At 45.5% G+C, this 13,305-nt stretch overlaps 1 protein-coding gene across 2 annotated transcripts in view; it reads left to right on the forward strand.

The window, feature by feature from the left end:
• LOC135821716 (corepressor interacting with RBPJ 1-like) overlaps positions 1–13,305 on the forward strand; it is a 15,355-nt gene continuing 2,050 nt past the window's right edge. Inside the window, exons 1-7 of one of the 2 annotated variants that reach the window (XM_065334717.1) lie at positions 1–284; positions 2,552–2,646; positions 2,863–3,042; positions 3,765–3,870; positions 6,534–6,573; positions 8,467–8,573; positions 9,655–9,761. In XM_065334717.1, the coding sequence (XP_065190789.1) occupies positions 219–284; positions 2,552–2,646; positions 2,863–3,042; positions 3,765–3,870; positions 6,534–6,573; positions 8,467–8,573; positions 9,655–9,761 (701 nt within the window). In that variant the 5' untranslated portion in view covers positions 1–218. Of the gene's footprint in view, positions 285–2,551; positions 2,647–2,862; positions 3,043–3,764; positions 3,871–6,533; positions 6,574–8,466; positions 8,574–9,261; positions 9,633–9,654; positions 9,762–13,305 lie in introns of those variants that run through there. The other variant, XM_065334724.1, reaches the window with a different exon arrangement.

A 13,305-nucleotide genomic window follows, 5' to 3' on the forward strand; every position in this document is an offset into this window, starting at 1 on the left:
GACTCCCAAAAACAATTTTTTCGAACATTGCTTGGCCTTGTGTATGTGAATGAATGACTGGGGTACAGTGTAGCTCTTTCTTTTGGAAGGTTGTGTTGTAGAGAGCGAAGAGCGAAGTGTTCATAGCAATTGATAGTGACCTATTGACAGGCTAGTACCGGTAGTAGTCGTCAAACTTTCTTCCAGAGAAACAGTGCTGTGAGATCGGCAGAACAATCATGTCGTTCCAGAAGTTCATGAACAAGAAGGATTTCCATCCTGGATCCTTCAGGAATATCAAAATGGTAAGTTATTACTGTGCAAAATGACCCTGATTGCGGCGCAGCAAGTTTTCCACGTGAGCTTTAGGGTACCAGCCAAAACAATGCCCCAACGCCAACGGCGTAATGAGACAAGCAAACTCAATCGCAAAGAGCTTCTCCCCTACATGTGTAGCTGCCGCACAGGGAAGACCAGCAAATGTAAAACAAGAGAAGATGAATATTGGAATATAATACAGTATAATTATACATGTACAAAGAGAGAGAAAGAGAGAAAGAGAGAAACGGTTAACGTGCACCGCATTGCAATTTGCTACGCAATTTCTTCTGAGGTGCGAAGCAACTGCAGATATGTGTCGCAGAAAACTGCGATGCCCGTTGATTTCAACTGTACCCTATGATGCACAGTGTGCATGCCAGGTGTGTCTATTAGGGTTGAGATAGATGCACGGAGCTTCGAAAGTGCTGAGCTAGGCATCCTGGCACCAGGATAGGCTTGCAACGAAAGTGTTACAGTGTACTTGTGGCATGAGCTTGCACTCTGATCAGCTCTGCAGGAAGGACAATGTTGTCAAGTGTTGAAGAAAATTGCTATGCAACATTTTCGAATTGCTATTCAAGTTTGATTTTGCATAGCAAAACTGCTAAGCAAACGATTGAAAATAAATTATTCCCTGGTCAGAAGGAAAGTGGAAGAAAAAGGATTCATTTTGGCACCATATGACACTGAGCCCACGTATTCAGTGTGGGCCAATCCTGGCATGTTCACTAACAAAACGGCGTAAGAGAAAGAGCCACCTGCTGTCCCCGGGGAAAATTGCGGAAAAAAATCGCAAAAAAACGCGGCATAATATGGCATAATTTGCGGTGAATTTGCGGTAAATATGCGGTGAATATTATTGATATCATCTCGCGGCGGCAAGTTTGCAGTTGATATGAGGCAATTTTCAGTGAGTATGTAGTGAAATCAATCAGTTACAAGTCTCTGGTGTAAGCGCTCGTCATATTTGAGTACAAAGCCGCCACCGGATGAGACGTTGCTGACCGAACAGTGCACTGTGTGTACGTGTAGTGCAACAGAAAAGTTCAAAAACGCGGTCTTTTAAAAAATCGCAAAAAACGCGGAAAAAAACGCGGCCGCGGAATCGCAATTTTCCCCGGGGACAGACCTGGCTCAATAGAGCACATGGCAGGGTCTCGGCCTCCGGAGCCAAGGCTGGAAATCAGGATAGCTGCCCTGGTGATAGTGCATCAGCGCTGCCGACTCTGGTTATATGCGTAATCTATGCGTAATGAGCAAAGTGAAATCGTTCAACGCTCAAATCCTCACAAACACAACACATACCTTCTTATTCCGGATGAGCGCCACCATGCAGGAGCATGTCCTGCCACCAGCGAATGTCCTCCTGCGTGGCTGTGGTCCATGGTCAAACATATTGTGCCTCTCAGGCCAGCGGCTGACAAGCTGAGTTCAATGAGCCTGCGCAAGAATGTCTGACACGCTGTCACCACCTTTTCTGCAAATGCCGAAAGAGTAGGCCAAACAATGATAGTAGCTCATGCTTCGAGCAGTGTGAAAAGATTCACCACTTATTTTAGTCTGCAAATACTGGAGCTTGTTTGCTGGGAGGCATATCTCCATAGCAATGGAATAGATTTCCAGGCCTAGAACTATCATGGGTAGTGCTCGGGCCAACGGCTTTGTCTGGTCATTGTGTGCAGTAACGGTAGGAAAGGGGGTCTACCAAAGGGGTCAGATTATTAGAAACTACTGAAGCACAGCGATTACCCGGAAAAACATATACGGCAGCCAAAGCGCAAGTCGGATCAATAGCATTAACTAAAGCGCGGTCAGGGTGACATACAAGCTTTTCATTCAAAGCATCAACATGAATTGGAGTAAAGATTGTGGAAAGAGAGTTCTCACCAACTGGTGACAACTGTATATGAGGAGGTTGTGGCTTTGTAAGCTGAGGCATGGGAAGGTCATTTGGTTGCTTAGTGTGTCCCTTGGCAGAACATGCAGAACATGCTGTGTTTATAGGTGCAACTGGAGAAGGTGCAGGTTCCTTTCTTGTACATTTTGCTGATGGGCTTTGCGCGTAATGGCGGTATCGGGAGGAAATAGTGGAAACTCATCAACTAGTTCTTTTACCCTACTATGGGCAGCTTGTGTAATTGTGTGCGTATATGTGTGTGTGTGTGTGTGTGTGTGTGTGTGTGTGTGTGTGTGTGTGTGTGTGTGTGTATGTGTATGCGTGTGTGTGTGCGCGCGCGCGCGCGCCCATCAGGCATGGGAAGCCGAGGAAAAGACACGGCTTTCCAAGGAGAAGGAAGACAACATGCGCACGCAGTATGACAGGGAGCAGGAGCTCTATCGCAATCGGTAGGAATGGAATATTCTTTTTGGCACTGAAGTGGTCATGGTTTGTTGAGATACTGCAGCTTTAGGTGTGTGTAGGTATGGCTTGACTTGACTGTAGGGTCTGAGTGCAATGTGCTGAGTGGTGTTCACGCACTCAGCAGTACTTTGCTGGTTGCCCTTGGTGACTTGATTTGTTCCTTATTGTCTCTCTTGCATTCACCCTCTCTCTCTTTTCAGGCAACAAATGGCTGGTGGTGGTCGTGACAAACTTCAACTCAACTTCATGTATGACCTACCACCCGGTATGAAGAGAGAGGAGATGGAGAGGCAGGAGGAAGATCCGGAGCTAGGTCCGGATGGCTTGCCAAGGCTAAAGCTAGAAAAGAAGAAATCAGTGCCTGCTATCACCGATAAGGAGTAAGTTGACTTACTGGTGTGGTCAGTGCAGGAACATACCAACCATGATTGATGGGTTTCCACCTAGACAGTATGTTCTAGGACCTGGAAGACTTTGTGCATTGCGAGCGTTTCTCTATTTTCGCAGTGGGTAGTACTTCGCGAAAGCTAAGTGCTGCAAAACTCAATTTTGATGTCAGCTTGCTCACAGAATAATCCACCACCACTTCAAACAGTCTTCGCCTACATGTATAATCAGGAAATTTTGGTTAAAACCAGGGAATAGTAAAATACCGGGAGATGACACGCCATCATTCTTGATTCTGATGCCTGCCTCGCAAAAAAAACAGTTATTTTGTAATACACCTGCATCGTCATCGTGTGGAAACTGGAAAGCCTCCCCTGCCAAAATCTTCCCACTCGACAGTGATCTCCTTGAGTAAGTAACGTGTGTTAGCGTCAAAGAGGAAGTGCACCGATTTCAAAGTCGGATTTTCGATCTTGTCGGGCGCATGGCGCTACCCGCATGAACAGCCTAAACTGCGGCAACAGATTTTTACTAGTACTTTTACCTAGACTAATAAAAGCTCCGGCCAAAATCTACTTCCTACTCCCACATGTTGTGTGACTTGCCGGTAATCGCATAAACAACACCACTGCTGTACCTGGGGTACCATCGCTGTTGGTGTGTGTGTGTGTGTGTGTGTGTGTGTGTGTACGCTTGTCTGCATGTGTAATTTCAGTGGCGCAGTTGCTTCGGCATCAGCAGAGCCCGAGTACATTGGCAGTAAACGGCACGTACAGTGCTACCGCTGTAGCAAGTGGGGTCATGCTAACACTGACAAAATTGTAAGTGAACAACTCACAAGAGCTGTTTTTGCTTACACTTTACACACAGTAATTGAACCAGGACCGTATTCCCCCGTATTCATCATCATTCATTCGACGGGTTCGCGTACCAGGCAGGTCAAGAACAAGGAGTCGTACAACTCCCTGGTCAAGAACCACCTTTCCGCTTCCGTGGGACGCCACCACCCCATGATCAGGCGTCAGATGCGGCTCCTAGACGGTGGGGGAGGATAGATCAGATCCACCAACCAGAGGCCAAAGGCCTAAATCCCATTTGCCACATCCATGTTTTACTCATGCCAGGCCACGAGTTCCCATTCTTCCCAATTAACCCTTTATGTACGGTGTGTACGTGAATGAGGGCTGCAAGGAATATTCGAATATTCGATTGATATTCGTTAGGATACCCGATGGAAGGAATATTTTCCCCTTTAGAATATTCGTTCGTTTTGACACGTGCGCACACTCTGCTCCTGTCGATCAATTTGTAGTAATTCTTGAACGGATGGAGTGATATGTGTTATGTGTTGAGAAAGGGGACTATGACTCACAGGAGTAGTGGACATGACTCCACCAGACATCTACTTGGTCTAGAACAACTGGGGACTAGCCAAACTCTCTCTAAGATTCTTTTGGTATAGAATATTCGATTCATTTACAAAAAAAATCGATTTAGGTCCTATTTAAATAATTGTTTCGACCTTAGAGATATTAACTGGTTTTGAGGGAAAGAGACAAACGGGAAAAGTCTGAAGAAAAAATCGACTGTCACCACCAGGACTCGAACCAGGGACCCTCGCTTGTAGCCAGCGATGCTCTAACCACTGAGCTATGGTGTAGTCGTCATCCAAGCAGAAACCGTTCAACGTTTTCTTTAGACTTCGTAACTCACACGTCCTGTGAATCCACACAGGCGGGTGGGACGCAGCCCTCACTGTACCCACACACTTCACGTACAAACTAGCATGCGGGGAGCCCCAAGTCATAAAATATTAACTGGTTTTGAGGGAAAGAGACAAACGGGAAAAGTCTGAAGAAAAAATCGACTGTCACCACCAGGACTCGAACCAGGGACCCTCGCTTGTAGCCAGCGATGCTCTAACCACTGAGCTATGGTGTAAGAGATAATTCAGCATTTTGAGAGAATATTCGTTATTCATTCGTTATGGATGAGTATTCGTTCGTTTGTGAAATAGAATATTCGTTGCAGCCCTAACGTGAATCGATCACATATGATCGATTCATGATCGATCCGTAAAACCTTCATAACTCCATCACTTCTTGTCCGAATTCAACAATCGAAGGGTCTATTTGGTAGCGGAAACTCCAAACTTTCCAATGCAACAATCGCCGAAGAGCTACGATGTACGAACCCAGAGATATCGCGCGCCGTATTCTTGTCTCGGCAAATTCAAATTTTTTATCGATCTCTTCGCCATTTTAGGGGTAAATCCCTTTTCGTGTGCTCTTTGACCAACTCAGCACATGATAGTGACGTAGTTGGCTGAAGTTTGAATCGCCTCGAAAAGATTTGAGCTTTCTGCGATAGAGGAGAGTGGAATGGCGTTGATGGGGAAATTTGCTCGCATATTGGGCTTGGAGACGACTTTGCTGTGTTCCTGCGCCTGATTTGTGGCAGCTAGTTGATGGAGCCTGGTATCCTGGCGTTTCTCTCGCCAGGAGCTTTCCAAAGAGCCCAAGATTGTGGAAATGGAGCGAAGGAGGCCAAGTTATAGCCTGTTGAAGGTGAAAATTGTGCTGAAAATTCAAACTCTGCTTCATTCTGCGCTGGAAATCAGTACATAAAGGGTTAACTGTGGGTCGCAGCACGGTTGGAAAAATCCTTCCGTTTCCAAGCAGGACTTGAACCTGGTACCTCTCGTTTCACAATCATGGTCTTAGACCAACCCACTGTGCCTGCCTGCACCCCCGTATTCAATACAATGGTATTTAAAGTTTCTTTTCTGATAGATTTTGAAGCAGAAAAGGCAATAAAGCTAGTACTATACTAATAACGGAACCCAGCCTTAGGGCCTGTCCGTATACCAATATTTTCCGAGCGGACATTTGTAGTTTTCCTTGTACCCGCTCCCCCTATCAAACACATGTACACTACCTATTGGCTCAATCTTATTTCCAGCGTCCATCCATATTCCAACTTCAAACTCGTTGATGAAGAGAACAGCATGGAGTATCCTCCCTCCCAATTTACAAAGTTCATTTTTGTTGAAGAAAAAGTATCGGTGATATTAATATAACTGCCGACGCATCAGCATGTTAACTACTACATGTAGTACATGTATTGTCTAGTTCAGTGATTTGAGTAGGGGGATATACATGTACATGTGCAGTGCAGCTCTCATTCCTATCAGTTTCAACATTCAATCATTATCATTATTAATTCTTATAAGTTATAGCATTTCAGGCAAACCTATTGCATATGTGTGTGTGTATGTGTGTGTGTGTGTGTGTGTGTGTGTGTCTGCGGATGTGTGTGTGTGTGTGTGTGTCTGCGGATGTGTGTGTGTGTGTGTCTGTCTGTCTGCGGATGTGTGTGTGTGTGTGTGTGTGTGTGTGTGTGTGTGTGTGTGTGTGTGTGTGTGTGTGTGTGTGTGTGTGGTGTGTGTATGTGTATGTGTGCACGTGTGTGTGTTCAATGCTAGTGCCCAATGTACAATGTCCCCCGCGATGAAGACAGATTCAGTAAGGCTTTTTGCTGCAGTTTTGTGGTGTGAAAATCAGTTGTTTCACTGCCAGGGTAACGTTTGTCACTCTTACTAGAACTGCTGCATTGTCAAATTAATTATTTATTCCATGACACTTTCTGGCATGTCTTGTAACGCAGGTTTAGTTCGCACAAAGGCTGCTGAGCTCTGCTCTGTTTCTACACAAAGGCTGCTGAGCTCTGCTCTGTTTCTACACAAAGGCTGCTGAGCTCTGCTCTGTTTCTACACAAAGGCTGCTGAGCTCTGCTCTGTTTCTACACAAAGGCTGCTGAGCTCTGCTCTGTTTCTAGTACAGCTAACCATGAACATTAAATGTGAACTATTTACTTGACTGCAGCAGGGTGTGGTAATGCTAGGTGCTGGATCTCACACACTGTACTGGTTGCACACACTGTACTGGATCTCACACACTGTCCTGGTGCACACACTGTGCTGGATCTCACACACTGTACTGGTTTAGCACACTGTACTGGTTGCACACACTGTACTGGTTTAGCACACTGTACTGGTTTAGCACACTGTACTGGTTTAGCACACTGTACTGGTTGCACACACTGTACTGGTTTAGCACACTGTACTGGTTGCACACACTGTGCTGGTTGCACACACTGTACTGGTTTAGCACACTGTACTGGTTTAGCACACTGTGCTGGTTGCACACACTGTACTGGTTTAGCACACTGTACTGGTTTAGCACACTGTACTGGTTTAGCACACTGTACTGGTTTAGCACACTGTACTGGTTGCACACACTGTACTGGATCTCACACACTGTCCTGGTGCACACACTGTGCTGGATCTCACACACTGTACTGGTTTAGCACACTGTACTGGTTGCACACACTGTACTGGTTTAGCACACTGTACTGGTTTAGCACACTGTACTGGTTTAGCACACTGTACTGGTTGCACACACTGTACTGGTTTAGCACACTGTACTGGTTGCACACACTGTGCTGGTTGCACACACTGTACTGGTTTAGCACACTGTACTGGTTTAGCACACTGTGCTGGTTGCACACACTGTACTGGTTTAGCACACTGTACTGGTTTAGCACACTGTACTGGTTTAGCACACTGTACTGGTTTAGCACACTGTACTGGTTGCACACACTGTACTGGTTGCACACACTGTACTGGTTTAGCACACTGTACTGGTTGCGCACACTGTACTGGTTTAGCACACTGTACTGGTTTAGCACACTGTACTGGTTTAGCACACTGTACTGGTTGCACACACTGTACTGGTTTAGCACACTGTACTGGTTGCACACACTGTACTGGTTTAGCACACTGTACTGGTTGCGCACACTGTACTGGTTTAGCACACTGTACTGGTTTAGCACACTGTACTGGTTTAGCACACTGTACTGGTTTAGCACACTGTACTGGTTTAGCACACTGTACTGGTTGCACACACTGTACTGGTTTAGCACACTGTACTGGTTGCACACACTGTACTGGTTTAGCACACTGTACTGGTTTAGCACACTGTACTGGTTTAGCACACTGTACTGGTTTAGCACACTGTACTGGTTGCGCACACTGTACTGGTTTAGCACACTGTACTGGTTTAGCACAGCTGAATGCTATCTACTAGTATACTCACTTTCAACTATTGACCCATTTGGTCATTTGGTCCAGGAGAGGAGTTGGAGTAGGAGGAATATTTTGACATTTAACTTTTCAGAAGTACATAGTGGTATAATGAAGTAGCTTGACCTATCTGCAGCTACTGTCCTGCTGCTGCTGTTGTTGCTGCTGCTGCTGCTGTTGTACATCCTAGATTGTTCTTTGTGCTCTACCCCCCCCCCCCCCCCCGCCCTTCTCCACTAAGACAGTAGTATTATTGTCATGTGTGTTATTGTAGTCCACCGAGCTGACCCAATGAAATTGATCCGGGAGATGCATCACGATGGCTTTGCCTTCAACCGCTCACTCTATGGTGGTGTCATCAATGTTGCACAGCGCGGTCAGGTATGTTGTTTGTCGACCCTCTTGCTAGTATGTGTTTAAAAGGAAGATGGTCAGCCGTGCTTCACTCCGATTAGATGCAGCAATCACTGTAGTATAAGCAATGCTAGAAGATAGCCTGTACATGTAGCCTTGCTCAGCCTTGCTATATTGTAAGAATACACAGTCAGTGTTCCAGCATTAGCTTTGCCCATGTTTGCACCGCCATGTATTTTTCCTACATACCATAGCTCGGCCTGTATTGCACACTTCAGTCTTTTAGTTTTAGCTGGTGTGTGTGTGTGTGTGTCTTCTAACCGTATCCCCGCTGCACGTATCTGGATGCCTCCTCTACCGGGCACTTTGCCTGCTATTGAATCTTGAAAAATAATATTATGTTCTAGTATGAAAGGTCATACTCTTCAGCTCCTGTTGTCTATGTTGCCAAATCGTAGTGATGTCATTTAGGGAGCTCTGCTGAAGAGAATGATGTGCCAGATTGGCTCTGATCTTTGCGTGTTTCCTAGTTGCGAATGATTCTGATACCCCCCCCCCCCCCCCTCGGTACTGAGATGCCTGGTTAAGACTGGCTCTACTGTACTGTACAATGTTCATGTTCGTACATCGTGCGTGTTTGTGCGTGCGTGTGTGTGCGTGCGTGTGTGTGCGTGCGTGCGTGTGTATGTCTTTGCTGTCGTCGGTTTGCCTGAAGCGGACTGGTATGACATAGCGCAGGAGAGATCCACCTGGTTTCAGTGTTGTCGACAGAGGGTCGAGAAGGAAGCCCCAGACATCCCGTGCCCCAACTACCGTTGTGACAGAGTGTTCCGTCGTCCTGGTGACCTCAAGCGGCATGCGCCATACTGCAGATTTCGAGTTTAGAGCCTCAGCGTGAGGAAGCCATCGCTATCATTGCTACGGCAATGGGCGTTCAAGGTTCAAGGTGTGTGTGTGTGTGTGTATGCGTGCATGCGTGCATGTGTGTGTGTGTGTGTGTGTGTGCACGCGTGCATGTGTGTGTGTGTGTGTGTGTGTGTGTGTGTGTGTGTGTGTGTGTGTGTGTGTGTGTGTGTGTGTGCATGTACATGTGTGTTGTGATCATCAGGAACTCATTATAAGTGATGATGACAATGAAGAGGACGGCTCGCGGGTGTCTGATGATATGGCTATTGTAGCGTCACTCAATAAAGAGCAGAAACGTCGACTGCTAAAGTAAGATAGATGATTGCTTGCACTGACCAGTACATGTAGACTTGTTGATCACTGTCTTAGTAGTACTCCCTGTGACAGTTCACTGACCAGTACATGTAGACCTGTTGATCACTCTCTTATAGTACTCCCTGTGACAGTTCTTGTCCCTCTATGCACAGTATGCAGTCAAATATCATGTGTATCGCCTTCTTAGGGGCTTATTCGCCTCGGGCTTATTTTCAACCGTTTACAGTCATGACGGTTGTACGGGGCTGAGTTCAGGTGAGCGACTGCGAGTTCTGCGCGCATTTTATATTTCAAATCGCACATGAATGCAGTGGTAAATGTTCGTGTATGATGAAATTTGAATCAAGAAGTGCCGGCTCATGCTTCTACAGACTACTGCCTTCCGATTGTCGCTTATTTTTTCGAGAAGGTGAAGGATCGGCTAGGACCTTCCACTGAAAGAAAACTCAGAAGAAAAAATGCCAAGAAAGGAACAAAGGAGACCCACTATCCACGGCGACATCCTCTCTGGTTCACGAGGCAAAATCGAATAATACGGAAAAACTCGCTTATAAGCCCTGGGGGTTCAATAAGCTCGGGGGTCAAGGGCAGGGCTAGTTCAGCTCGGGGCGAGCTGAATAAGCCCGCCTCACCATGTAAACTCGCGTTCTAAAATGAATGGGTGACAGATCAAGGCGGGCTTATTGTGAGCCTAGGGTTGAATAAGCCCGGGCTTATTTTTCTCATGTAAACGGCTCCTTAGACTTCACTCCGGTTTAGGGATGGAACACAAGTGTTTATCATCATTAATCTAAGGGCTTGTTTAGATGGCGCTTTTCATCCCGATACGAGTCATTCCCGGGTGAAAATGTGACGCATTAGTGAGGTTTTGCATTCCGAAATTCGGCAAAATATTCGGCACGCGGGATCCCCGGGAGCAAAGTCGAAAATGCACACGAAGATTCGGCATGTTTGTTCGGAAAAGCTCACCTTGTCAAAAATATTTTTCGGATGCATTCTGTTACAGAAGAGCGCTAGTGCGTGATTTGTTCAAAGAGGTTTCTTATCTCGGCATGGCTTCGCAGGCGTCTTCGGTGACATCAACATCGTCAGCTACCTCTGATTGCTTCTCTCCACTGCCTGTCTACTCCCTTTCGCCTGGAGTGTCCTCACCGTCACCTGTGTGGCTGAAAAGACTATGGCGATACGCATAAAACTTGACTTGGCCATGGAGTTGGTTTTCTGAGGCGACTGAGGCGGCAGGTTTTGGTCCTCGACTCTTTGGGCGATCAAAGTTCGTTAGAATCAGCAAGAAAAGGAGCACGGGACAGGACGTTGCTGATGCTGGAGCTCACGAAATGAAAACACATGTTCGACTTGCAAACTAAACGTTGGTGCGAAAATTCGACATTTTGATGTTCGACACATGACCGAAGAACGCTGAACCGAAATTCGGAATGCAAAACCTCACTATTGATGGCAAGATTTTCGTCCTGGGATGAGTCTTCCCGTATGGCGGTGTATGGATCCATGCTTTGAATTTTGATGGGAGTCGATTCATTTGCTTCCGAATGTGGAAAATTTAATATGCATGTGGAAATATGCATGTGGAAATATGCATGTGGAAATATGCATGTGGAAATATTAGGGGTGAAAGTTGGCACTGAGAACCCGAGTTCGAGTACTCTGATTTTCTCCGATCGAATATTCGAGTACTGTAATTTCACAAATTGTTGGTGTACTTTTATTTTCGGTACTTTCGGTGCGTCTGTTTCATACCTAAAATTTCAATACACTGAACAAACACTAACACACATAATCCAATAGGGAGCTGCTTCTCTGTACCGAAAATTTCTGTTCACCTAGCCTGGCCTGTTGTCCTAATACCGAAAATATTGAGCACCGAAAATTTCTGAAATTAGAGTATTAGAGTATTCTTGATATCCTAAAAATCGCGCACCAAGGGCCTTAAAAATCACATGATACAACCCTGATTGAACCGATTGGCAGTCCTTTTCTCGGGTGTATTGGTTGGTGGGTCATTTGGGTTCTCTCTACTCGTGTGCAAGTGTTCACCACACAGTCTGCACATCAATATCTGCTTACTGCTGCTCTGAAATGCAGACTTCTCTGGCAAATGCATGTACCATGTATGAGCGAGTACAGGTCGTCCCTCGTTAATACATCTGGGACTTGACAAATGTTATGTATTAACGGGGTTTATGTACTAAACGAAAGTGTACATAACTTGCTTGTGTACCAGAAATTTTCACTTTTTTCAACTTTTCTGAGTGTTTCTTGCTACCATGACTAGTCAGGGAGATATTCTTGATTCCCTCGATATAACATAAAAATTATGTTATAACGGTCACAGTCAGCGAAGATTCTACAGTTCACATGATACATGCCCAGCAGGCGTGCCGGTACTGCGGTAGTCACTCGGGGAAAAACAGAGCTTTGTCGGTTTGTGATGTGCGCTCTGATTTCTGAGCTCCACAAGTAGAAACTAGAACACGATGTGCCTCCGCTGGAAGGCCAAAAGACCAACAAATGATGTACTATTGAGGTAGGTGGCATGCGGGTACGGAGAAATGTTATGTACTAACGGGGTTTATGTACTAACGAATTATGTACTAACCGACACAATTTGTATGGAAGTGACCACGTTTCGTCCAGGACTTGAGATTTCTTATGTACTAACGGGGTTTATGTACTAACCGGACTCGTATTAACGGGGGACGACCTGTACTCTGATTTATTCCGAGTACGATTATATTTGAAAAATCCAAACGAGTATTCGAATATTCGGTATAATTGTTTCACCCCTAGGAAATATGCATGTGGAAATATGCATGTGGAAATATGCATGTGGAAATATGCATGTAGAGTTTCAACTCGGTCTTTTCCCGGTTTGGAGAGGGGTCTTAGACTCTTAGTGCCACGAAACATGCTACACTGATGTTTCTACACTGATGCTACACTGATGCTACACTGATGCTACACTGATGTTTCTCAACACATGTGTACTAGAATCTGAAATTTCTAGCCATCCCAAACCCTGACCATAATCCCCTCCTGGAATGATTACTTTTTTTGCCAATCCGGGCTCTGAACTTTACACCTGAAATGATTGGTCAACCACCCTCAGCCAATCAGAGTTGAGCAAGTGTGTTCTTCTTGTTGTTTCTGCTTGCTTGAGGAAACAAGCCAGAAAACTCTACAGGAGAAGAAGTGTATATATGTATAGAGATAGATAAGACATCAGCAAACTGGAGAAGAGAATTCTAAATTCTAGCCATCCCAAACCCCGACCATGATCAAAAAAAGGATTTTCTCCTTGGCTTGCTCATGCAGAAACAACAACAGCTGGCTGACCTCTTGCTGTTTCTGCATGAGGAAGGAGAAACAAGCTGGAAAATTCTACTGGAAAAGAAAATCTAAAATATCTTTATTGGTGTATAGTGTATGCACTGTGTGGTGTCAGTACCAGCTGTGAATCCAAGGTTGTACTTCAAGTAATAGGTGCTGCACTTCAAGCTCTACAAGGACAATTATGTTA

This window comes from Sycon ciliatum, chromosome 1, assembly GCF_964019385.1.
Source record: "Sycon ciliatum chromosome 1, ocSycCili1.1, whole genome shotgun sequence".
Lineage (NCBI taxonomy): Eukaryota > Metazoa > Porifera > Calcarea > Leucosolenida > Sycettidae > Sycon > Sycon ciliatum.